Genomic DNA, 26,568 nt, shown 5'->3' on the forward strand with positions numbered 1-26,568 from the left:
AGCCAACATGTAATGTTCTCGTTTGGGGACGCAGGTTCTCAGGAGATTAATAATAACCATTGTCCATAGTCTTATTATATAATCATTTTTTGAGTGTAATAATCTGAATGTACCACTTTGCAGCTGATGTCTGGTGATGGACGAGGTTGCACCGGAGGCAGACGTCGTCACAGTGGTAGCTGAAGTGCGCTCGCAGCTGGTGGAGGTCTTGCTGCGAAATGCGGACCACAGACTTGAGCCTTTGTTCCAGCTGGCGGGACCTGAAGCTTGCGAACGTTTTTGCGGCACTACGGACAGGAGAGAGCGCATTTCTCAGTTGGTGGATCATTTCACGAGCAGGCAGCAGGCGTGTGCCCGGTTCGTGCACACTGCATCGATGCTGTGCGACCTGCCCCTGGACTTGGAGTTCCGGCTGCTTTCTGCAGCTGGTAAGACCTGTTGTGCTATGTTATCCATATTGACGGGAAGTATATCTAAAATATGATGTAGTCTGGGACCGGGAACCTGTCTGTTTGCTCCATAAATATTTTGTAATACCCCAATCTCCTGTAGGCTATTCTTTGTACAATAGTAAATATATTGTGAACATTTTTTGAGAAAACACACAAAATTGCACACACCCAACATTTTTCATGCATGAAAACTCTCAAAATAATTAAAGATATGTCAACTTAAATATTGAAATTAAATGCATATGTCATCCGGACTTGTGTTTACAACATGGCCTTGTTTAAAAAGTTACAGTAACTCTACTGGCAGTGTTCTCTTGATGTGAAAAAGACATGTCCTCCATCTTTCAGTTTCAATTTTCAAGCCATTGTTTGGCACAGAACAGGAAACACTGAGCTGAACTGATCTCGGATTTATTTGAAGAAATATAACAGTCAGACCTCGTACACCATTCAAGATAAATTTAGAACAAATTAAATATGCTTCGCCATATGTGTGCGTGTGTGTTTGTGTGTGTGTTCACGTGTGTGTCTGCATACATGTGTGTGTATGTGTATGTTGTCTATGTGTGTTTGCGTGCATACGTAAGTGTGCATACTAATGAAACAAACTGTCTGGAGACAGTTTTGTACTAGGGGGCCTGTATCATGCAGATACAAAATAGCAGGACAATATGGCAGCACTATATTATAGGGTATTTCAGCGCACTTATCCCTGGTTATGGGTATGCACTTTGCAATTAGTTGTATGTCGCTCTGGATAAGAGTATCTGCCAAATGCCATTAATGTAATGTAATGTAATATTTATTTATGGAGCAGGACACTGCCATTTTCCATTGCAAACGTGGCCTAATCTTTTTTAGGTTATGTAGGACTGTTATATAGGCAATATTTTAATAAATCCAGACATCGAAAGCAGTGATTTTGATGCTACAAGTTGTGTCTGTTCCAGGTTACCATGCAGATGAGACTGAAGACCATGCTGATCCAGGTAAGCCCCTCTACACCTGTCCATGAACCCATATGGGAGCATCAGTCCCCGTTTGACACTGGTTTTCCTGTTGTGCACCTTGCAGCTGCCTGGTTCTGCAAAGTTTTGCTTCCTAGATGTGGTAATGTACAGCAGTGACACTGAAATCTGGCCTCAAAATGGCAGACTTGCTGGGGTTTTTTTATTTGGCATTTTTCACAATGAGAACCTGAGTAAACACATTTTTAAATCACTATTTCATTTCTTTAATGAAAAAAAGTCATCAAACATCCAAGTCCTCCTGTCTTACAGTAATTGCCCCTTTAAAATGTGGTTGCACCATCTTTAGGAAAATGTCCACACACAGCCCTCTGTGCTCAGCAGGGCTATTTAACTCTGGGGGAGAGACCTGGCAACAAAATGTCATCTGCAGCATGACATTTATATTTCCCTTCAGCCTGTACAAACTTGTCCGTGTTCTTTTTTCATAACAATGGATGGTGGAACAGTTCTTACTTACTTAGGACGGCCCATTGTCATTACTGTATCTCCTGCTGAGGCATGTGACAGACCAAATAAGGAAATTCACTACAGGGGATCGTTTTTTTTTTCTTCCTGTTTTCCAAACCGAAAGTGTAAGCAATTAGCTTTAACCCTTCTGTAGTCTTAACATTCTGTATACTCCCCTTGTCCTAAGAGTAAAAATGACCCGCTTTCATTAAACCCATAAAATAAAGCAGCTTCATTGAATTTTAAACCCCAAATGTATTTTGCCTGAAGAAACAACCTGTCACGCATCACAAGCTTTGTCATCAAATTTCAAGTTGGAAAAAGATAATTTAGAGTTTTTTTTTTTTTTATCAGGTTCCACCTTTTTATTTAACACAAGGGTTAAATACATTTTACTATCAACATTGGGGGTTGAGCCTGACCGTTTTTCTAAATAATGTGTAATCTGACCCTGGTGTCGTTGTTTCAGAATGACTGTGAACCTATGAACCTATTGAATGAACCTATTTTGTTGAGGTGGTTTTCCCCTGTAATCGTTCCATAACTGTGTCTGCGCAGAGTGCATCATCGACCAACCAGACGAGCACATTCCCCGGTACCCTGGTAAACGGCTTAGAAGAGGTAAAAATGGATTGAATAGATATGGAATGTCCAACGTCCAATTAGACATCTACGGTTGTCCCGGAAACGTGCTGTCACCAGCCTGCTTCACACTGCAACCCACAGCCAAACTTGCACAGAGCTGAGCCGGAGGAAGACATTTCACTTATGGCTTTGGCAAACAATCCCCAGGTCCCATGACACAAATATTTCTAAGCAATAGTTTCTAAGAAGAGTTCTGCAAGAAAGAGTGAGAAAAAGTTCATAAAGCATGAATAGAAAGACAGAAATATTTCGAAGCTGTTTATCAGCCAATGGACATGTTGCTAAGTACTTCTAGCTAACACATTGCCAACCTTTTGCACAAGCTATTGCTTTTATTATTTTGAATGTGTAATAAATTTGATCAAGTTCAGTCATGCATTCAAATTTACAGAGATGTCAAGATGTCACGTTCAACTTTGTACCATGTAGAGGTCAGGTCAACACTTTGACCAGGATCACCCAAATTTCTGCATCGCAGCCAACTGTCCGGTATGCATATGTAATTATGTATGTACCTAATATTATGTCTGTATGTTTGTCTTTTTCGATGCATTCAGACTATGTGGGAAGCTACAGCACTGCAGTGAAGACCACGCTGCTACAGAAGTACGAGAGGGTGACCCGGGGTGTGGCCAGGGAGGTACGGCTGGACAGAGCGAGGGTCAGCCTGCAGCATAGGCTGTCTAGGCAGAGGGAGAGGACACCGTCTCAGACTCAGGACAGTGAGGACAGGATGGGGGATGTGGTGACGGTGCAGTCCCTCCTTAGCTCCCTTTCCAAGTTTCCCTTGACTGTGCTGCTGGGTCCGGCCGGGTCGGGGAAGACTGTGCTGATGCATTGTGTGGGCCAGAGATGGGCCCGTGGGGAACTCCCAGACTTCCACTTGCTCTTCCTTTTGGAGTTCCGTCAGCTCAACCTGGTAACGCGGACGCTGTCTCTGATGGATCTGCTCTTCCACTTCTTCCCACGGTCGGATGAGTCCAGCCACACCCACAGGGAGGATGAGGCCAGCGAGGCTGTGCTGGCCTACATGCAGGCTAACCCGGAGAAGGTCTGTATGATCTTTGATGGTTACGACGAGTTTAGGTCAAAGTTCACCCACTGGAAGTCGGATGCCAGTTGGGACCCCTGGCGCACACTGTCGGTCCTGGAGCTTTTCTCTGGGCTGTGCAGCGGCAGGATCCTCCCTGGCTGCTCCGTGTTGGTGACCTGCAGGCCCCGGAACACAGTGGACCTTCCAGAGAGTGCCGTGGAGGGCGAGCTACTGGGGTTTGACCGGCAGCAGGTCAAGGAGTACGCCGAGCAGTACTTCCAGGGCAAAGGTCACAAAGAGAACTTGGTGCAGCACCTGTTGGCCAGTCGACACATCCTCACTATGTGCTACGTGCCAGCGCTCTGCCACCTCTGCTGCGTCTGCCTTGATCACCTCTTCTCCCAGGGGCACCACTCTACCCCCCTGCTGCCTGCCACCGTCACTCAGGTCTACCAGCAGATCCTCACTGCCTTCCTCAGCAAGGTGTCAGGTGGTGGCCCTGCGAGTGAAGCCGCTCTCCCGGTACAGAGGTATCAGGCGGAGCTAAACCAGGTGTGCCAGCTAGCCATGGAGGGTCTGGACGTCAGTAGGATTGTGTTTTCCACCAAGAGCATCCCGCCACGCCTGCTGGACTTTGCGATTAAGGCGGGGCTCCTGTACCAGCTTGACCTGACGCACGATGACGGGTCCCGGGGGGTGGGGTACGCGTTCTCCCACCTGGCCATGCAGGAGTTCCTGGGCGCGTTGCACCTGATGACCAGCCCGAGCGTGGGGGAGCCTGAGCTCCGGCGCAAACTCAACCTGAAGTCGCGCTGGGCGGCGCGCTCCGATCCCAAAACCGTCTTTACCGACACCCTCCACCAGTATGTGTGCGGGCTGGCGGCGCCCGCCTGCGCCCCTTTCCTGCTCCAGCTGACCGGGGGCGGGGCTGCGGCCAAGGGGCGGGTGGGGAGGCGGCAGGGCGCGGTGCTGAAGATCCTCCAGAGCTTCGCGGGGACCCCTCACCTGACGGGGCCCAAGCTGGTGGAGCTGTGTTGCTGCACCCTGGAGACGCAGGACGTCTCCCTGGCCAGGGCGGTGGCGGGCCGGCCCAGGTTTGAGCTGCGTAACATCCACCTGGCGCCCCCTGACATGGACGCCCTGGCCTTCGTGGTGTCAGCCGCCGAGGCGCCCGTGGGCCTGGACTTTGCCGGCTGCTCCATGGAGACCGAGTGCCTGCAGGCCTTGCCCGGCTGCCGGAACATCAGCTACCTCACGTGAGTCAGCCAGTCTGTGAGCGGTTCAGTGAGTCACTCAGTTACTCATACGGTAAACCACTCACTCATTTGAGTCAGTCAGTCTGTGAGCGGTTCAGTGAGTCACTCAGTTACTCATACGGTAAACCACTCACTCATTTGAGTCAGTCAGTCTGTGAGCGGTTCAGTGAGTCACTCAGTTACTCATCCGGTAAACCACTCACTCATTTGAGTCAGTCAGTCCGTGAGTGGTTCAGCGAGTCACTCAGTTACACACATAATATACCACTCAATTACTCCTTCACTCCACCAGTAATTTGTGTGTTGTCTTTAAATAATGTGCTCAAATTTGAATCATGCATCTATACATTTTTTTCATTTGAAGGCTAAGCGCGCCATGTGAAATTAGTGCCAAAGTGACTGGAAAATAAATTACTTCAAAAGAAGCAACACTGTGACATCATAAGAAACAGATGTGATTGTCAAAGTGAAACTTGCTGAGGAAAGGAAACTTACAGCACTAGGTGGCAAAAGTCATGAAAAACATCATACATAAGCAATAATTCCTATATGTATTTTTTCTCTTGTTATACGTGATCTCAGTTTTCGTAGCAGGAAGTATGGTGATGCGTTTGCAGAAATACTTACTGGCATCATTCCAAGACTACCTACCCTGAGAAGGCTTGAGTGAGTCTGACACCTTCACTTTGTCCAGTCTCTCCTCTCTCTAAACTGCCCCCGCCCCTGTTCCTCTCTGTACCACCCCCGAGTCTCTTGCACATGAACAGAATGACAAAGTACTCCTTCATGATGCTGACCGGAATTCTAATTGTGTGTGTGTGTACGTGAGCGTATGTGCTTGTGTGTGTGCTTGCTTGTGTGTGTGTGTGTGTGTCTGTGTGTGGGTGTGTGTGTGCGTAGTATGTGTAACATTGTTATTTACCCCTAGATTGATCTGCGGAAGTCTGACGGCGGTTGGAGCTGCAAAATTGGCCAAAGCTCTGGAGAGCTGCCCAAAGATCACTGAACTCAAGTATGGGATGATTCCAATACTATAAACAATTATATCATATAATTGTTAAGGAATAATTAATCATTAAAAATGGTAATGGTAATGCAATATAAGCTGATATTGTTATTCTTATTATTATTATATCTAAAGCTTATAATGTAGTGGGCTACTCCTCCTTGGTGTTGGAGTGTCTCCGTGTCCGTTGGCTTAAATTCTGGCCTAAAGTCTCAGGGCTGGGCTGGATCGATTTGGGGTTTCTTTTGCATATTTTTTAGTTAATACAGTTATTTACATAATTTTTGTTCAGATTCATCAAGGGTGCCAATGATTCAATAGTCCTGGTAGCTTGTCTAAGCTCATAGCTGGTCAACCAGCAACCAGCTGTTTCAAAATACAGCTTGAGCTAGTCAAACCATATCATGCTGGGAGCTGGTCTGAAGTGGTCAACGATCTAAACTATGTCCGGCTGGGAGCTGGTCTGAGGTGGTCAACCAGCTACCAGCTGTTTAATAACCGAACTTGAGTTTTTTTCTGCATGGCAGTGCATCATAGATATGAGCATGATCATTTTATATTAATTATTTTCAATTATATAAATTCAAATCCTGAATAATATGTCTATAACCTCTACCCCACACCTCTGTGGGCGTCAGAGCTGAGAGGAGGACTGATTGGCTCACTAGTCCTGACACCCAGCCACCCAGATTTGGCATGATGGTCATGCAGTGGTGTGATTTCTGTCTAACAGCCTCAGCGATAATCATCTCAAAGACCAAGGCCTCAGGAAAGTGGCGGAGATGTTCCCCAAGCTAAAATCCCTTCACTCCATCTTGTGAGTATGCTGCTACCTGTCAACCCAGGACTCATATGTTTAATACAGCATGTCCTCTTTACAAAACACAAAACACAGATGAAAGGGATCAATGTGACCATGAGCTGATTATAATGTGGGAAACCATGGAGAGTGCAGGTGTTTCTGTGTGTGTCTGTATGTTAATGGGAAAATAGAATCTGTCACACGCATGATGTACTAGGGGCGACATTAGCTCAGGAGGTAAGAGCAGTCATCTGGCAGTCGGTGGGTTGCCGGTTCCATCCCTGGGCGTGTCGAAGTGTCCCTGAGAAAGACACCTAACCCCCAATTGCTCCTGACGGGCTGGTTGATACCTTGCATGGCAGCCAATCGCCATTTGAGTGTGTTTGTGAATGGGTGAATGAGAAGCATCAATTGAACAGCGCTTTGGATGAAGGCACTATATGAATGCCAACCCTTTACCACGTTCGTCAGTAAAATCTCACCTTGTTTTTCAGACTGGGGAAGAACAGTTGCAGTCTGGATGGAATCCTCACTCTCCTTGAGAAAATGGCACCGTGTCCCAATATTCAGGCCATACACACTGAGTGAGTCAGAGCAGCTATACTTCCTGTTTAACTCCTGTTTATTGTCTATTATAGCTCTTATTTTACAAAATAGCAACTTTTGTAAATAACTGCGAGCATAAATATCACCAGAAATGATTAGGCATTAAATAGCTGCTTTAATGCTCAAGTTAAGATCAAATCTGTGTTTTCATTTAAAAACTTTAAAAACTGCACACTTTGTGTAATGGTTAACAAATTAAATTGCTGTTTCCATAACACTGGTTGAGTGTATCTGTCTTGTTTTGATTGAACTTTGACCTGTTCAACTGTGTGGGCTACAGCAACCATCAGCCAAATTTAAAATGTTTCCATTTACACTGAACAGTAGTTCACAAATATAGCTTCCTGAAACTGTTCTAGAATCATGCTGTCATGACATTCTGACCTGAACCCCAGGCTATTAGAAACCTTTTATACTTCGCAATGGATTTGCAGAAATGTTTTTTTTGTTTTTGCTTTCAGTGGCCAGAAGGACTTTTGTGAAATCAAAGTGTTATTCTCTCAGAGATTAGAGTTGCTAAGGTGAGTGCTTCATTATGTCGAGGAGCCTGATTTCTGCTTCTCCTGTGTCTGTCTTGGATCAAATAAAGCATTTCTTTACACACCTGAACTGGCCCTACTCAAACCATCATTGTTGATGTATAACTATGTAAACTGAGACCAGCATTGTTTCCTTTGTTGGGATTAACTCGTTTGTAGTTTAGCTCACTGCATACAACCCTCCAACAGCTGCAGCCTGGCCGGTGTTGGCAGTAAGAGCATGTGAACTTTAACATTGATTGCTCCTTTCTCCTTCCACTATATCTCTCTCTTCCTCCATTTCTTTCCCTTTCCCGTCTCCCACTCTCTTCTTCTGTCTTATCGTTGACGTACTTTAATATGCTCTTAAAAAAGCCATCTTCTCTCTCATGCAGCACTCAGCAAGATGGTTTGAATCCTACTGGACGCACTGTCAGGTAGGTCACACAGCAGCAGGGGCCCGGGAGCTTTGTTATGACGTGCTGTGTCGGACGGTCGTGTGTCAAACTGCGCCCCCTGGCTTACCAATCTGAATTTACGTGAACGTGTCTTACCTGAACGCAAATTGTGTTTTTAAAATGTCATTTTGTTCAATCCCTCAGGATTCTGAACTGCAGCTTCACGGCTAAAAAGATGAAGGAGCTTTGTCAGATCCTGACAGGATGTCCTGGCCTCTCTGCCATTGAGTAAGTTTGTTCAGTTAACAAGAAATTTAAAAAAACTGTTTGAAGGATGGTAGCTTCTTTTCCTTTTTTTCATTCCTGTGACACCCCCCCCCCCCCAGCTCCTGGGTACTACTTCGTTGTGTGTTGTGTGCGTAATCATTTTTAGAGTGGCAGAGAGTTTTCAATGAGAGACTTAGGTCAAGGACTCTGTCTTCCCGTGTCAGAGAAACGGAAACAACCGAAAAACAGAAAGATAAGTAATCTCAGTTGGAGCAGGGTGTCCTTATCTTAACCTATTCCTTACCCTCATCACAACCCCCCGCCTCAAGGAATACCAACCCCTGCCTCTCCCACTCTCATCTTCCTCCCTCCCTCCACCCAGTGGAATTTGGGCAAGGATAGCGTGTCTCTTATAAGTCGAGGTGTTGCTAAGCGTTACATTAAAAATAGTTTTTCCATGTGATGTCAGTTTGTCAGAAGGCAGGTGAGAGAACGATACTGTCCAGGTCCTCGTTGACCATCTATGAATGGAATGAACCCTTATTCATTTAACAGTAACAGTAAAAAATACAAATGAAGTTATCTCCCCATAATGACAATTTCTCAGGACTACTGTGACATGCACTTTACAAGAGCATGGGCTAAACAGGAAGTTACAAAAAGTGGGATTACCAACAGTGTACTATTCAATAGACCAGAATTTATTGTAATCACATTTACAGAATGTGTACATAAATGTAATTTCTGTAAATCCCACTAGATAGATAATCCTGAAAATATATATTATTGTCACTCAGATATTGCAATATGTATTTTTAACTATGCAGTTGTGGAATATATTTAACATTGCATTTTAAAATAAATCCACAGACAGTTATTTCCAAATGGAATGCACTCAGTATAATCTGAAGTGACTTCACAGAAATCTAGAAAATATGAATATTGTCACACAGTCTTTGCAATGTACTGTGTGGTGCCTGGAAGGGAAATTAAGGTGCTGTCCACCAGGTGGCACCCTCCTGTAGCTGTGCTCCATTACCTTGTTTTGGGGCTACATAAGAGGCCTGTTTTTCAGGCTTGGGGGAGACATTCTTAGGGCTAATTGCAGGTGTTCTGGAGTGCTGGGTTCTTTTCTGCATTTGTTGTTTTTTGTAAAACCTCCCCCCTCCCCCACTGGACTTTGGGCAACATTATTGATTTTCTTGAATCCTGTCATTAATAAAAAAGCATTCAGGAAACCCCATTTTTCATTTCTTCCTTTCTGTTCACCACGTGAGCAGCAGTCTCACAAAAGTAATAAATGTATCACGCACACACCTTCATATACTTCACTATAAAGGAGGGAGGCTTCATTCTTCATTCAGTGTTCTGGCATCTGTGTGTTTTCCCCTGTGCATTGGAGCCTACAATGTCCTTCTCCTCCACAGGTTGCATGGGAGCACGTTCTCGCTGGATGGTTTAGAGATCCTGATGAAGTCTCTGGCTGTCTGTCCGGAAGTGAACGAGGTGGACGTCAGGTGAGCCCCATCACAGTTTCCCAAGAGATCCACTCATCTCTTTGTTTCATTTACCTATCGAAAATTAAGGAACACGAATATTTGGCTCAAAAACTAACCCAACCATCAGCTGTGTGTCATAGCAATGAGCTGAACTTGTAACCAGACATCAGTACAGTAAGTTTAATACCTTGGTGGGGTGCTGCCCTTGCACTGTACTACAGTAACCGAGTGAGGTACTCAACCAGGATTATTTTCAACTGTACATAATCAGTTATATAAATGCAATGTATGTAAAAGGTAAATGAATACAAATCCAGGATATATAGAGTTAAATATACTGGATCAGGGAAGGGCAGCAAGTCAAATACCTGTATACACACAGCCACGGAATACACAGTACTTGCAGTTACATTTTCATGTATTTACATGTGTTTCATATTTACATATATCGTTCAGCTATATTGCTGCCATATGCAAAGTAACCTTCACCTCTCTCAAGGAGAGATTTCATTTTTAAAAATCAATGATTTTCTTTGTCTGCCATACCAGTAAGAGACTTTGCAGTGTGAGCTGTGTCTCATCCAACCCTTCACCCCCACCCACCCAACACAGGCTGCCCCCAAGTTTATACTCTAAAAGAACGTGCCTATCCCCACATTTAATCATTTCATATACCCATCTGAACTAGGTGTTGTATGAGACGGGTTCTTTGCCTCTTTAGTTGAGTCCCCTCAGCCATGCCCCTGTCTCAATATTGGCACACTGCTTGTTGTTTTGTGGTTGGACTGCTGTAACGACATTGTCTATTTCTGCAGCTTGTGCTGACTCATTTTAATGCATGCGCCTCTAAAACATGAGTGCCTCCAGGCTGGCTTTGTGGTGCTAGGTGGTTTCCTTTCTCACACAGAGAGCTAAAGCTGTGTGCATGATGGGAAAAGAGGTGAGAGAGGTTTCCTTTCTGACACAGAGAGCTAAAGCTCTGTGCATGATGGGAAAAGAGGTGAGAGAGGTTTCCTTTCTGACACAGAGAGCTAAAGCTGTGTGCATGATGGGAAAAGAGGTGAGAGAGGTTTCCTTTCTTACACAGAGCGCTAAAGCTGTGTGCATGATGGGAAAAGAGGTGAATGCACATGGACAGACACGGGCATACTCGCATGCACACTCACCCACTCTCACTTCCACACACGCACATACATGTGCACACACACCCACTCTCACTCTCACACACGCATGCACATGCACACCGACTCTCACTCCCACACACACACACATGTGCACACACACCGACTCTCACTCCCACACACTCACACATGTGCACACACACACACTCTCACTCCCACACACTCACACATGTGCACACACACCCACTCTCACTCCCACACACGCATGCACATGTGCACACACACACACTCTCACTCCCACACACACTCACACATGTGCACACACACCGACTCTCACTCCCACACACTCACACATGTGCACACACACCCACTCTCACTCCCACACACGCACATACATGTGCACACACACCCACTCTCACTCCCACACACGCACATACATGTGCACACACACCGACTCTCACTCCCACACACGCACATACATGTGCACACACACCCACTCTCACTCCCACACACTCACACACGTGCACACACACCGACTCTCACTCCCACACACACACACACACATGTACACGTGTTTATAGTGTTTATATTATTGCATTGCATATTGCAGTCATGTGCCCTCAGTAATGAACGGCTCCTCTGGCTGCTGTCTGTGGCGTTGATGTGAAGCCAGTGGTGAGAGGGGCCTCTCACAGCTGTGTCTCGTTAATGCCCTCAGGCTTCAGGAGCCAACACAGATATCGGTTCTGTACTCGCCAGAGACTCAGAGACACAGTCCTGGGTAAGAACATGTCTCCTTAAACACATACATACAGTACTGAGCAGAAGTCTTAGGCACCCTAGACTTTATTATACGTATGTTTATTTTTGTGTGTGTGTTAGTATAAAAGAACACATTTCAGATTTCCAAATATTCATTTTCCCAAAGATTTTATTTTACAGAGACGTTTTTGTGTTTCATTTAAAAAAGTAACATATTACTGTAAGCAATTGACTACTTTTTACGTAAAAACTTGATCAAGGCTGTCTGAGATCAGAAGCAAGAAGCCAACCAAAGTCTGCAGAAGAACTGTTCTCCGACATGCTTGGAACAACCTTTGTTGTTTTGATTGTCTTATAGAACTGTAGGACAGCGTTGGCTATCTCAGAGAAGTGATGCGGTTTTAACGCCGAAGGGTGGTCACAAAAAAATATTTATTTGATTCAGTTTTTAACTATTCTGCCAAATTACTATAATGTAATGTAAAATGTATAGTACGTTTATTTAGGACCTTTCATTTAATTATTTTATCTGTACAGAATGTTATACAGGTGCCTTAGACTTTTGCACAGTACTGTACATATGGACTGTGCATTATCTGAGATGTAAGTATATATTTCAGTTTTGGTTAACATTAATAGACCACTTATCCATACTGTTCTGTACTTATTCCTCTCTGTAGTGAGGCGACAGTTAAGAAAATTGAAAAAAGACTTCGGTAAGTCCTCATTACACTGTCCAGTTCATTACTGCTAATGATGAGAATTGGGACTTTGGTGATGATGATGATGATGATGAGTGTGGTAACTGTGTCTCTACCCCCTCCTCCAATGATCTTTTTCAGCCTTGTCTCCTGTGGTCTCCACCCTCGTGACCTGACCAAGTTGTGTGAGACCCTGAAGGACTGCACAACAGCTGCACTAACTCTGTTGGAGTGAGTATGGGAAACAGTGTTCAGTGCCCGAATATAACTACTCCATGGTCCAACAGATGCCTGAAATTAACCTGAATCTTAATGTTACGTATCTGCCCTTCTCCCTCCCTCTCTCTGCCGCCGCAGTGTGTCCGATAATGCACTGGGGGACCAGGGACTGAAGACCCTAGTAGAGCTCCTGCCTCAACTGAGCGTGATCCAGGAAATAAAGTAAGAGGTTGCCGTGACTACTGCTGGCAGATTCCACTTATATCCCTAGGAATGAGTTTGCCTGAGAGACATGTCAATAGATTTGCCCCTGTCCTCTTAAAATAAAAATAAAATTGCTCAAAAAAAATAAGGTATAACTGTACCTCGTCATTTTTCTGGTCCAAGTGTTTGCCTTTAGTTTCAGCAATATGGCAGGCCAGGGAAAGAATGCAGTACATTGCGTAGGCAGTGTCTGTGCTTTATTCATTTGTTTATATTTCACTTTTTATGCTTCCCTGCCCTGATTTCCCTTTTTTGTTAGGTTGTTTGTTCAGAGTCTGGATAATTGTAAGTGAATATTATTTGGACTGAGCGTGCTGCTGTGTTTGTCCCTGTAGCGTCAGTGAGAATGCAGTGACCATGGAGGGGGTGCTGGTCCTGGCTGCCATCCTCTGTACGGATAAAAGATTACATAAGGTGGAGGTTAGGTATGTATGGAAACACATACACATGCACACACTCACACACACACACACACACACACACACACACACACACACACACACACACACACAGGTGCTCCTTCAGGTACAGATTTTGTGAATGATTTTACTTTCTCTTTGAATCAGTCATGGAGGTAAGAAGAGTGTGGTGATGATGTTTCACTCCAGTGAAAGGTAATGAGAACTTTTGTTTGGTCAAATTTCCATTTAAAAACCATTTTTTTGTACAAGCAACACTTGAATAGATTCAGCAGGACAGAAATCCTGTGATGCTTCAATTAATTGCTGTTCTATCAGGAGACAGTCTGGGGAATGGCAAGAGGTCAGAAACTCCCAGCAGAATGGAATTCACCTGTGTAAATCATTCAGGTAATACATCAGTATGCACCAGCAATCTTACACTTCTCTCAAGGTTTTACCTTTTGTAGTGAATAGGGAGAGAGGGAGGGACAACTGCTTTCATTGGTAGTTTGAGGGATCTTTTGATTTCTCAACAGCATATAGTTGAAAATCATCTGGCTATATTATTATTATTATTATTATTAGTAGTAGTAGTAGTAGTAGTAGTAGTAATAGTAGTATTACATTTATTATTAAGATGACATCATCATAATTTCTGCCAGAAAATATGAGTAAAAGTACAGGGATAAGAAAATCAGACTAAGATACAGTTGTACAAGTTTACATATACATGTCTTACATAGCTTACATGTCACACTTTCCTTTGGTTGTGACTGTTAAAATAATGAATCTGGGAGGTCATCTTTGACAGTTGTTTTGTTAAGTGCATAATTATATTAATCTTGGTTCTTTGATCAGCTGACAAGCAACATGGAAAACACTACTACCAAAACACTCTCATAAAATAACATTATTTCATTTTTCATACAGTTACATTGTTTACTTTTTAGTATTGCATGTGCCTCTTACACAGTCTGCATTTACCATAGTACTTTTCCATCCTTATTCCTCCTTATTACCATGTAAATCTGCCATAACCCTCTCAGAGCAGATCATGTCAGGGCCGGCCTGGTTTGCTCTGACAGCAGGAACCAGCCCCGTTTCCCGTACATGGGGGTAATATGGCGTCTCTCTGTTGCAGCCTCACCCACAGCGATGTTCAGCCTTCCAGAATCAACCGACTCTGTGGGAAGTTGTCGCCGTGTCCAGGACAGCTGGTGCTGAAGTAAGTTTTCCAGCAGGCCTGCAGCAGGCCTGGTCTTGACTGTGCGAGGTGTGTTTAGAGTGATAATAGCATTGCGCTACGTTAAGAGAGCGTGGCCTCTCGAGGTAAATCTTGTCTGGTTTCAGGTCCCAAAAGGGCAGATCTCCAAAGGCACTTATTGCAGCACCAGTATGCCATACCAGGTGTTTTCCAGCTTAGACGATGGACAGAGTGTGGTTTGCTGAATTGAGATATATGTGACGCATGTCTCTTCTTGCTATTTAATCATTTCCTTGTTTCGTATAGCTTACGTTTGACTTTCCATCCTTAAAATGCTGAGGTAATACTGCTTACGGGACATAAATTGGTTACAAAATCAATTGAGTCGAGTTTCACGGCTCTGCTGCTTTCACAGGGCTTACGGTGGAGAGGTTTCAGCCTAACACAGGAGGTTAGGTTAAGTGAGATTACAGTGTAACAATCATGTTTTGGGTATTGGCAGATTAGATATGATTTCCTGCTATATAAGGCACTTATGATTGGATTCGCTTTTCTCTGCAGTTTCTCCCACAGTTCATTGAGTGATGCCTCCATTGAGAAGCTTCTCCAGCGACTGCCTCGCATGGCTGCCCTGCAGCTTCTGGAGTAAGACCACACCCACTGATATCACCCACTGATATCATTACATTGCATTACATGGCATTTAGCAGACGCTCTTATCCAGAGCTACATACAACGAAGTGCAGATCAAACACAAGTACAAGTGTGAAGAGGACCTGAGAGGACAGTACAGTTCCGAGTCCTAGTGTGACCATACAGATACAATCAGAACCCTTGAAGAATACATCAACTAGCATACCGCAGTTGGCAGCTAGAATACCCCAAGTACAACAATACAATAGCTAATACAAAACACAACAATATCTATATAACTATATAATATATAATTATATATATATATGTGCCATTATAGTCTATGGCATATATAAGGCTAGTCATGGTGGTGAGTTAGGGAGGGAAAGGTGTAGCCTGAAGAGATGAGTCTTCAGTCTGCATTTGAAAGAGGTCAGAGACTCTGTCGTTCTGACATGCACAGGGAGGTCACTCACACTGATCCTGTGATACCTGACATAACTGAATTGTAGCTTATCCAACCTGTTCTGTAGTTTGTTTAATGACCTTGATATGCACTTTTTTTGTATGTCGCTTTGGATGAAAGCGTCTGTTAAATGAAATGTAATGTAATATCCATAACAGTAACTCCTGATATCCCTTATACTAACTCCTGATATCACTCATTCCTGATAGCCCTTTTACTAACTGCTGATATCCCTTACACTGTCTCCTGATATACCTTACACTAACGCCTGATATCCCAAACAATCACTCCTGATATCGCTGATATGGATCCTATGAGATCAGATAATGATACCCTAATGTCAATAGTACTGATCCCTTATATCGCTAATACTCTTTTATCCTTTTGATTAATAATATCGCTTTTGATATCATTAATCATTGGAACGTTTTTTCAAAACTCAGTGGTCTAGCACTCCATTAGTGATTTTTGTATCAGCATCAGAATATTCAACTAAGAATGTTAAGTTAACGACATTCTAATCACATTTTTCTGATCTTAACACCGAAAAAAGGGTTAATATTGATCACTGATACCAACACAATAATTTATCTTTCTGTAGTTATGCTGGTCTGACTGTCTCCTCTCTTTTTCTCAGATTAAACCATGTCCAGATGTCTACAGAGGGTGCCTTGCTATTGGTCAGTTCACTGATTAACTGCCAACGTGTCAAAGCAGTGGAACTCCGGTAAAGTAGCACACTATCGTGCCAGAGAACTTTCCCACAAGTACACTGGTCTGTGTCACAGTCTACCCTCACCGCACTGCTGTGTGACATCATGCTAGCACATGCTGCTACAGATTTTGAAAAGCGTGAATGACATTATACCATCGTTTGCTCACTTAAAAAAAATTATGGGCTAAATGTTCTTCTCCTTCTGGATGTATTTTCTCAGGTCGCAGGGAGAAGCCTGCATCAAGTTTCTCCAAATAAAAGCAGAACAAGTGGCATGCAAGTGAGTGAATTTTCAGTGAAGACATTGTCATACAGCAGCTAGCTTTTCCTTTGCTGTTTTTTTGGGTACACCTTTTCTGTATTTGAGACTCATTTGCCTATCACTGTATGATATCGGGGCCACTTCTACAACCCCGAAAAGGAAGACAGTGCGTCGTGGCATTGATTCGGGTCGAGGGCAGAGGTGGAAAGTCCAGGGGTCAGAAAGTGAAAATCCTGCAATGTGTGTCGTCCTCCAATTCCGACTAAGCATGCTGATTTCACAAATTAATTCTACCTCCTGGCTGAAGAATTTTGCTAATTACAAAATCAAGTCAATTGGAACAAACTCCTGGGGAGGATTTTTCTTTTCCGTCTCTGGCCAAGTGGGAGAGAGATTGCAATCAAGGTCCAGTAGGGGGGTGGACCACGGGAGACTAGCAACATAGCCAATAAACTGGCTTACCAGCTGATAGTGGATATCCAGCTTGCAAATGTATTTGATGTAAATCTGAGCCGACAAGATTTTAAAATATGACGTGTCACTATTGTATTTCCATTCGTTTACATCATTTTCACCGGTCCGATATGCGTCTGTTTGGAGGAAGGACAGCAGGGGCAAAAACCAGACTGTCCCGCTCAGTGATGCATGTCTGGCCATCCTACAGTATATGGACTTTCACAGCTGTGATCTCATGAATCTGCGGTTCCCCTGCACTGTCATGGTCAAACTGTACTTCCCCTGACACTGTGACCTGGTCTGACCACCCTATGATCTGTGAACTATGGTTCTCCGTAATGCTGTGACTTGTTAAGTCTATCTCCCCTCTGAACCTGGTCTGGTCGAGTTGTGTTCCCCTCCCCCCTGGGATGGGGTAGTATGGGGTAGTTTCTCTGACCCCCACTCTTTGTGGCCGCTCCAGGCTTACCCAGTACCAGCTGACGTGTGGGAACGTGGAGAAACTGTCCGGGATCCTGCAGCAGTGCCCCAGAATATCAGACCTGGAGTAAGTATCCCGCTCCGCTCACCCATGCCCAGAATATCAGACCTGGAGTAAGTGTCCCACTCACCCATGCCCAGAATATCAGACCTGGAGTAAGTGCACCACTCACCCATGCCCAGAATATCAGACCTGGAGTAAGTGTCCCACTCACCCATGCCCAGAATATCAGACCTGGAGTAAGTGTCCCACTCACCCATGCCCAGAATATCAGACCTGGAGTATGTGCCCCGCTCCACTCACCCATGGGGACATTAGCAGGAGCAGTCGTCTGGCAGTCGGAGGGTTGCCGATTCGATCCAGCCCTGGGTGTGTTGAAGTGTCCTCAAGACACCTAACCCCTAAATTGGTGGACAATCGCTGTTGGTGTGTGCGTGTGTGTAAGAATGGGTGAATGAGAACCATCTATTGTGCAGCGCTTTGGATAAAGGTGCTATATAAATGCCGGGTTTTTGCATTAAGTTTTTAACACACATGCAAAACAATGGCTGAAACTGAAGCAAGACTGATTTTATGTATCATTATTATTATTTTATTTCTTTGTCTTTGCCCTTATTTTAGTGTTTGTCCCTATTTTAGTCTTTTATCTGTACTGCTTTTAATGTTTTGGTATTATTTTAAGTTAAATGCTGCTGTACTTCTTGTTTTAACTTTAAAAAGCCTGGCCCGGCACAGGGCTTGCAAATTAGCCATGGCTAGAAACCTGTATGCATGGCATCTTCTTTGTATTTTATATATAAAGCAATGTTGTATGCATTTGTCCCTGTTAAATAAACAAATTAAGAATAAGAACCATTTACCATTTACGTGCATTAAAGTTAGATTGCTAGCTGTTCAATGAGGTGTGCTTTGTTAGGGTTGAAACCTACAGGACCGTACATTTCCAGGAATAGGGTTGGGCAGCCCTGCTCGAACAGCAACCTAACTGCTTTTAATTTGACTGTCATTTACATGCAGTCTGTGTTGTCTTCATTCAGTGACTATCTATGTTCATTGTCTTTTTCTGATGTTGCAACTTTGATCTAAACTGGGCTTTGTAATTTTCACTCTGCATTGCAGTTCTCTCTCTCTCTCTCTCTCTCCCATACACTCTCTCAGACACACACACACACACTCACACAGGTTGTCACACATGTCAGGTGTCAACTCTCTGTTTCATCACCCCTATCAGACGTGTGGGTGGACACTGATATTTTTAGAATGTGTTTCACAGCTACGGAAACCCATGTGTCAGTCATGTGGCATCATGTGATTGACAGCTTCCTGCTTATTCATGTATTTGCATGTATCTCAGCTTCCTTACCAGAAGCTCTTCTAATCGGTTTCCTTTCAGTCTCTCCGGTAACCTGCTGAGGGATGAAGGGGTGCAGTGTTTTGTGGAGTTCCTGCCTAAGCTCCGGATCTCCAACTCTGTGAAGTAAGCAGCCCTTTGCAGAAGTTTTCACAGAGAGTGCAATTCAAGTGTTTTTTGCTGACAACACATTGCTCGTGTCCCCTGAGTGCAGTGGCGGCTGCTGGCCAGAATTTTTGGTGTAGCAAACCCACTATCACTCCTTGTGAAAAAAAAACAAAAAAAAACAACAACATTTCGTCTGGCACAAAACTTGAACTTGTCCATCCATCCATCCGCTTATCCTGAACAGGGTCGAAGGGGGGCTGGAGCCTATCCCAGCATACATTGGGTGAAAGGCAGGAATACACCCTGGACAGGTCGCCAGTCCATCGCAGGGCACACACACCATTCACTCACACACTCATACCCACGGGCAATTTAGACTCTCCAATCAGCCTAACCTGCATGTTTTTGGACGGTGGGAGGAAACCGGAGTACCTGGAGGAAACCCACGCAAACACAGGGGGAACATGCAAACTCCACACAGAGAGGCCCCGGCCGATGGGGATTCGAACCCAGGACCTCCTTGCTGTGAGGCGGCAGGCCACTGCACCATCCATGCCACCCCCAACTTAGGTTGTGTAGGTGCTAAATGCAGTAGGGTGGTAGCCACTTTTTTTGTTTTTTAACCACCACCACCCTCCCCCAAAATGCAACTTTACAGATTCTCTATAAGTTCATATACTTTCTTCTTCCACTGGAAAACATTGAAATAGCTTGTGACCTGTCAAGCAGACGACGCAGTAAATTCAAGTATTGCCGTGTCTGAATTTTTCTCCACAGGCTGAATGACAACAGGCTGACCCAGACTGGGGCTCTCTGCTTGGTGAACTCCATAGCCGTGTGCAAGCGCATCATGGCAGTGGAAGTGAGGTGAGGCCTTCACCTGCCAATCAACCACATCTCCGCTCATTTAACCTCAGCTCACTGACTCACTGAGCTGCCTCGTTCACTTCAATTCATCTTCAATTGTTAGATCTCAAGAGGCCTCAAGGCAGTCTTGCCTACATAAGAGATTGGCCATGCCAAAGAATGTGCTTACTTAGACAATTGTCAGCTCATCAGCTAACCTGCATAGACCTTTGCCTTCACTGAGTTCATGTGATTTACACAGAAAATGTGGGTTGTCTGCCTGACAGGTTCATGGCTTGGAACTGCACTGCTTTCACCAAACTGAAAGCAGTAAGACTTGCATGTAAGATTTCTCTGTTGTACACAGTCTCCTGATTTTGTCTTGTAGCCTAGGGATGGAGATGAAGTCTCTCATTCGGTTCATACAGGACAGCAACAGTGGCAAAGCACTCAGGTAAGGTCGGCGAACCCCCCACTGGAAGATAAATATCTTTTGTCTATTTAAATGACATTCTTGCCAACTCCACACTCAAGCGCATTGAGAGATTGGATGTCTGATTATCTCCTTTTCCTTCTCCCTATTAATGCCAGAATTGCCTAGCAGAAATAGCAAACAAGAATGAATGTAGTTGTACTGTATATACAGTATATGTATGTATATAAGCGTGTACCTGTATTTATTTATCAATATATTAATTTATTTTAATTCAGTTCACAATTTGGGTGATATTTTGGTGCCAACAGTAGTGCATATGCACATGAACATTACAGTACATAATATTACTATGTACTGTTATCCAATTAGTGTTGAAAGTAATTGAATAATAATACATGGTCTTTCACTACTACTTCAGATATTTCACTTTCAATCTTATTTTTCCCGAATTGTATTCTTTAGCATTAGTTCTAGACATACTACTCTGTCTATTTATATAGCATTGAAGGTGATTCATTACCGTTTAAGCTTGATATTGATAAACATACTTGTGTATATACTTCAGGTTCAGTGTACTGTGATGGACTTGTTATCTGCAGAACAGCATTACAAGTGTATCAGCGAAATGCAGTGGGAGTGGAAAAAGCTTTAAGGAGTACTGTCTATGAACAGTACTTAAAGCTTTAGCTGGCCTACTCCAATGACCGCTACAGTTTGATAATTGCACCATAAATAGGGCCTTTCAAGTTTATGGCTCTTTCTCCCCCTGACCTCCTCTTTCTCTCTCTCTCCCTCCCTTTAGTCTCCGAGAGTGTTGCTTTGGAACTGCTCACCTTCAGAAGTTGGCTGATATACTCAAAAACTGCCCCCGTCTGGACAGATTGGAGTGAGTATGTGGGAGGAGCTCACTGTGTGACATCTATCACTATCATGGTGACCGTTTTGATCGGTTTGTTCATGACTGCGATGCTGGTGGGGGTGATGAGAGCATGAATGATGGTCATGATGACAGTGCTGATAATATTAACTCCATTGAAGATGAAGGTGGTGACAATGACTGTAATGGCAGTGTTAATGATGCTCATAATGACAGTGATCATTGCTGGCAGTGTTGGGATGGTGATAGCGACATTGCGGATGATGACAATGATGGTGATTATGGTGACGTAGTTATGTAATAATAATGGACTTATGATGGTGGTGATAATGGCGATGGCCTCTTGCAGGTTGTGCTGTAACACTCTGCAGAATGATGGGGTCCAGATTCTGCAGAGAGCCCTGAGCAGACTTCCCTCTCTGCAGCTACTGGGGTTAGTGTACTCACATACAGTAATGTATTAATGTGCTGTATTCTCTCTCTCTCTCTCTCACACACACACACCCTTTCTCTCTCTCTCTATCACTCTCTCACACACCCGCACACACGGACACACCCGCACACTATAGGGCAGCCTGTAGCCTAGTGACTGGGACCCGGAAGGTTGCTGGTCCCGGTGTAGCCATGATAAGATGTGCACAGCTGCTGGGCCTTGAACAAGGCGCTTACTCGCATAACACACACTTTTGGGCAAATGGAGAATTGCTGTATGTTTTCATCATAAAGAGGCTCTTTGACTCGGTAAAGCTAAGATACTTGTAGTTTGCATGGGGGGAATTCAGTCAGCTGTGTCCTCTCTTCAGGATTAAGAACAATGGGCTGAGTGCCCAGGTGATCGAGGAACTGCTGAAGGAACTGGGCTGCCATACCAACCGTTTGGAAATCAGGTGAGGGCATTATTCAGGTGTTTCCTCAGGTGTGGTGCTAGTGACCTTTTAAGGGGGTGATCACAGCGGATGCACTTTATCGACTTGAAAACACGAGGCGCACTGTGAATTATCTAAAAACGGCAAAATGCGCAGGGCAGATAAATGTTCACAGTTCTGAGAAATGGCCAGGTTGAGTTCACAGTTCTGAGAGAGATAAAACTTTGAGGTTTTGGTTGTGGGAGGGGGGATGGTGGAAGTGAAACCAAACATGGCAACCCGCATAGCTCCTGTTTGTGACCATTGCTTTTGTGCACGGTATTAATTTGAATGGATCATGATTATTAGAAGTTTGTGTGGCATTCATATTCCATTCCCTGTTGGCGATGAGACTGCAGTCCTGTTAGGTTTGAGGCAGGGGTGAGGATACAGTATGTGAGAGTGAGATGATGTGTGTAGAAATGCTGATGAAGTCACAGTGGGGTAATGGTGTATTGTCCTTTAAGAATCGAGGAGCCCTGGATCAAAGAGGAAGCAGCAGTTCAGCTGGTATCTGGCTGCCTGAACCTGAACTCCAGTATCAGAAAGATCAGGTGGGTCATGAAAAGCCCGTCCCCTGCTTTCAGCATCATCGGCTGTGGCTGACCCTGCTGCTGAGCAGGAGCACTTCCAGCATGGCTTCCTGGCTTTCATTTTTACATTACATTATTATATTTGGCAGATGCTCTTATCCAGAGCGACGTACAACAAAGTGCATACCCATAACCAGGGATAAGTTCGCTGAAAGACCCTAGAGGGAAGTACAATTTCAATTGCTACCTGTATAACAAAGATAAGGACGAGGGCCCTTTTTTTTTTTTTTTTTTTTGGCTGTCTTTCAAATAACAAAGAATCTGATCTGACATGTGCAGTTAAACTGGGTCAATTAAAGCCCTAGTTAGGTATGTAAGGAAAAAGTAACGTCTCTCGAATGTGATGAAAAGATACAAAATTTATTTCCGATACTGACAGTGACAAAGCGCAGGAATGACACTTTGGATTCAGCCTCAGACTGAACCATGAATGCTTCTTATCTGGTTTCCCAACTTTGATCCGGAGTATTGAATACACATTCTAGGAAGGATGTAGACAGTTTTATGTTTTGTGACACCTATCAATTAGGCCATAGTGTATTGGCCGTCTTGCTGTGATTGAATTAGCACGTCTGTTGACTTGAGTAGTTCCTGATTTCCCACTCATGTTCGCTATGCTACCCTTGCACCAACAGTATTTGTAATATTGATAAGATCAGGTAATGTGTGGCTAGCAGATATATTGGCCTCAGAGACAGACTTCTTACAGATATAATGTACTGGATTGCTGGGGTGGGTAAAATCCCTTGAAATAATGAGTATACACTTTGCTGTATTATGGAAAAGGAAATTGGGAGAAATTGGGACTTTTCAGCATCTTGACTTAGGCAAATGGGAGTGAAACAGTTATCTCAATTTCATATCCTGGGAACCTGCAGTGTTTCCTGGTTTTATGTGCACCGTAAGTGCTTTATTTAAGACATTAGTTAACAATTGATTGACTCCAGTCACACTATTTCGAAGTTCCAGGTCTAAACCAATAAGGCTAGTTCTAGTTCACAGTTTTTCTTTCCTAGCTTTGACCTTGACTCTGAAAGGCTCTCCCTGTGTGTATGCCTAGTCTTTAACTGTAGGTTCAGTCATTCATTGCTATGTCCATTCCTCAGTTCAGAAGATTGTTTCCTGCCACCACTTCTTCTCTGTGCTATCCAACTTATATTGGTTTCAGATATTCCCCCGAGGAGCTTTTCATACAATCTCAAAACAGATGTGTTCAAAACAACAGAAATAACGTTGGTTTTTAACATACCTGTCTAGGACAAAACAAAACATTTTGTGTTACTTTTAACGCAGTCTGTGTTTGTAAGTCTCTCTTTGTTACACATAAATTGTACATATGTAACAAAAAATAGTAACGTAAATGGTATATTGGATATTGACATGTACTGTCTTCAGAGGGAATTTGTTAGAAACCAATTTCATTTGTGCTTATTCATGAAATTGACAATCTCTTTATTTTCCTGCAGAGTCTATAAAACAACTGTCAGTATCACACTGGAAAAGGAGGACACCATGACGACCCCTCTCACTTCCCGGTAAAAGTCTCTACTACTGGTGGCCTACATACCCCACTTTGGGTGACCTACCCACCGTGGTCAGTTTGTGACTGTTCTGTGAAAGTATGTCACAGCCATATGTGGCCAACATATGACGTATAGTGTTTCAGATGATGCTGAGGTATATGGCAGTAAATTATTGTGTTCTAAGCTTACTCCAGTTGATAAGATACAGGTTGTGTATCTTTTTCAAATGTCCATTCAAACATTTATTATCTAATCAGTTTTGGATTCTGTAGAATGTTATCTAATGTTGTTAGCTAGCAAGCTAATGCTACAGATACAAGTATCGAAGTATCAGCCAAGATCCTGTCTGATAGGAAATGTTGATAGCACAAACCAAATGAGTATGCATTTTTAGGCTTACTAGAGTAAACAAGAGCAGCCATGGTGAGATGTGTTAATTGAAAAGTTCATGTTTATTTGTTCTCCAGAGATGACTCCATGAAGGCAACTTCAACTGTGTCTCTTGTGGAATCCATTGGGTAAGAGTTGTGCTGTTGAGTTAGAAAATCAGCTGTAACATTGCAATATAGACAGAAGCAGAAGGGCCTTCTGCTACACTATGTGGAAAAGATAGGTGAACAAGGGTGTACAAGTCCAGGCATGGTATAGTGTGAGTCAGTCCCTGAAAGTGACTTTTTTATGCTATAATTTAAGAGCAGGGGTTTCAAACTCCAGTCTTTGAGGGCTGCAGTGTCTGCTGGTTTTTGGTTTGACTATGTAATTCATTGATTGGATAGAGAGGAGTTGATTTCATACTGTCTTTTTTATGTAGTCCTTATTGCAGTGTGGTCTTTAGAGAGTCTCTCAGATGCAAATGCCTCAGTCTCATCCTCGTACTGTGCCCTGCAGCCTGGTGGACTGTGATCTGCAAGGTCATCACCTCCAGTTTCTACTCACCATCAGCCATAACTGCCCCATGCTGCAGGAGCTGGAGTAAGAACACTCAAGGGTTTGCGTGTGCCTGCGTGTTGGAGTTTATATGTGTTCTATGTGTGTGTGTATGGGGGGTGGGGGGGTATATGTGTGTTTGTGTGTGTGACACTTTTACACTTATGTATTGTTTCCTTTCCATCACCTTTAGTTTGTCCCACAATAGCATCAGCAGGGAAGGGGCGGAGTTTCTTTCGTCCGCCCTCCCTCGATTGGCCAATCTCAGGACACTCAGGTGGGTTGTTATTACTTTTCTGTGAGTGATTTTGATCTTTATGTGTGTGAGATATGTGTGTATATGTGTGTATGTATAAGCTACTGGATGCCCAAAATATCCCTCGGGATGAATAAAGTATCTATCTATCTATCTAGCTATACTATTTTATGTGTGCTTATGTTTGCAGGTTAGGGTCCAAACAGACCTCTGAGGATGGAGTAGAGATTATCACACAGAGCATGTCCTACTGTCACAAAATGGAGAGTCTGAGGTAAGCCCTGGCCTGTTCCTACTGCTACTGACAACCTGCTTCTGTCACTCACTAAGAGGAGCCTGCTGATAAATATCAAGTGCTTATTTTAAATACCCTTTTAGATGGCAGTAAAATTTGTTGAGAACTTCCAAATCAGGGACTTGTTTTGGGAATCGCCCATTCCTGATAGCTCCTTCTATGGATGGTTCCTACACCGCTCGTGAGATGGAAAAATGCTATGTGTGACATCATGTTTTGAAACCTTTTCCAACCATACTCTCCTCCCATGCCCCGCCTTCAGCTTGGCTCATCACGTGATCAATGACAGTGGTGCCACTGCTCTGAAGAGGACGCTGCCCCAACTTCAAAACCTCAGAGCCATCGAGTAAGCATCTGTTCCATCGCCACAAACTCCTGTTCCTCCAAGGATTGGGGGAGAAATGGCAGTTCTTTCACTTTCACTCTCTCTCTCTCGTTCTGTCCTTCAGTTTGTCCTACTGCTCTGTCCTCACAATGGAGGGATCTCATGACCTGCTCCAGGGACTGGGCCAGTGTGCCTCCCTAGAGGACCTCAGGTGAGGCCAGCTGTCACTGTTTCAGCTTTTGTTCGTTTTCCTTTTCTGCTACCTTTAGTTGCAGATAGCTAACGGTAATGTAGTGTCCAGTTGAAAAGATATCTGGACTGTGTTTTGTAGGCCTGTTTACACCTGATGATATGGTCATTTTTTTATCCAGTTTTAATTATTTATTTATATGGAGATACAGGACGTTCCCCATATTGCAGAGCTGCACTGTTTTATTTCTCATATTGTATTTGAAAATTTTGTATGGTACTGCTTAATGGT

At 43.8% G+C, this 26,568-nt stretch overlaps 1 protein-coding gene across 2 annotated transcripts in view; it reads left to right on the plus strand.

The window, feature by feature from the left end:
• The window catches only part of nlrc5 (NLR family, CARD domain containing 5), a 36,604-nt gene that overhangs the window by 3,524 nt on the left and 6,512 nt on the right, over nucleotides 1–26,568 (plus strand). For both annotated transcript variants that reach the window (XR_009708985.1, XM_061246233.1), the window contains exons 2-39: nucleotides 124–428; nucleotides 1,403–1,441; nucleotides 2,489–2,551; nucleotides 3,133–4,864; nucleotides 5,447–5,530; nucleotides 5,793–5,876; nucleotides 6,604–6,687; nucleotides 7,167–7,256; nucleotides 7,740–7,799; nucleotides 8,192–8,233; nucleotides 8,399–8,482; nucleotides 9,889–9,978; nucleotides 11,800–11,862; nucleotides 12,524–12,559; nucleotides 12,686–12,775; nucleotides 12,902–12,985; nucleotides 13,363–13,452; nucleotides 13,594–13,641; nucleotides 13,765–13,836; nucleotides 14,570–14,653; nucleotides 15,194–15,277; nucleotides 16,369–16,458; nucleotides 16,667–16,726; nucleotides 17,628–17,711; nucleotides 19,039–19,122; nucleotides 19,882–19,971; nucleotides 20,339–20,404; nucleotides 21,189–21,272; nucleotides 21,613–21,696; nucleotides 22,067–22,150; nucleotides 22,636–22,722; nucleotides 24,228–24,296; nucleotides 24,752–24,802; nucleotides 25,173–25,256; nucleotides 25,405–25,488; nucleotides 25,658–25,741; nucleotides 26,025–26,108; nucleotides 26,212–26,298. Coding sequence is in view for 1 of the 2 variants with exons in the window: in XM_061246233.1 (XP_061102217.1) it covers nucleotides 137–428; nucleotides 1,403–1,441; nucleotides 2,489–2,551; nucleotides 3,133–4,864; nucleotides 5,447–5,530; nucleotides 5,793–5,876; nucleotides 6,604–6,687; nucleotides 7,167–7,256; nucleotides 7,740–7,799; nucleotides 8,192–8,233; nucleotides 8,399–8,482; nucleotides 9,889–9,978; nucleotides 11,800–11,862; nucleotides 12,524–12,559; nucleotides 12,686–12,775; nucleotides 12,902–12,985; nucleotides 13,363–13,452; nucleotides 13,594–13,641; nucleotides 13,765–13,836; nucleotides 14,570–14,653; nucleotides 15,194–15,277; nucleotides 16,369–16,458; nucleotides 16,667–16,726; nucleotides 17,628–17,711; nucleotides 19,039–19,122; nucleotides 19,882–19,971; nucleotides 20,339–20,404; nucleotides 21,189–21,272; nucleotides 21,613–21,696; nucleotides 22,067–22,150; nucleotides 22,636–22,722; nucleotides 24,228–24,296; nucleotides 24,752–24,802; nucleotides 25,173–25,256; nucleotides 25,405–25,488; nucleotides 25,658–25,741; nucleotides 26,025–26,108; nucleotides 26,212–26,298 (4,751 nt within the window). In the remaining variant the exon portion in view is untranslated. The remainder of the gene's footprint in view (nucleotides 1–123; nucleotides 429–1,402; nucleotides 1,442–2,488; nucleotides 2,552–3,132; nucleotides 4,865–5,446; nucleotides 5,531–5,792; nucleotides 5,877–6,603; nucleotides 6,688–7,166; nucleotides 7,257–7,739; nucleotides 7,800–8,191; nucleotides 8,234–8,398; nucleotides 8,483–9,888; nucleotides 9,979–11,799; nucleotides 11,863–12,523; nucleotides 12,560–12,685; nucleotides 12,776–12,901; nucleotides 12,986–13,362; nucleotides 13,453–13,593; nucleotides 13,642–13,764; nucleotides 13,837–14,569; nucleotides 14,654–15,193; nucleotides 15,278–16,368; nucleotides 16,459–16,666; nucleotides 16,727–17,627; nucleotides 17,712–19,038; nucleotides 19,123–19,881; nucleotides 19,972–20,338; nucleotides 20,405–21,188; nucleotides 21,273–21,612; nucleotides 21,697–22,066; nucleotides 22,151–22,635; nucleotides 22,723–24,227; nucleotides 24,297–24,751; nucleotides 24,803–25,172; nucleotides 25,257–25,404; nucleotides 25,489–25,657; nucleotides 25,742–26,024; nucleotides 26,109–26,211; nucleotides 26,299–26,568) is intronic.

The sequence above is a fragment of the Conger conger genome, chromosome 6, assembly GCF_963514075.1.
Source record: "Conger conger chromosome 6, fConCon1.1, whole genome shotgun sequence".
NCBI lineage: Eukaryota > Metazoa > Chordata > Actinopteri > Anguilliformes > Congridae > Conger > Conger conger.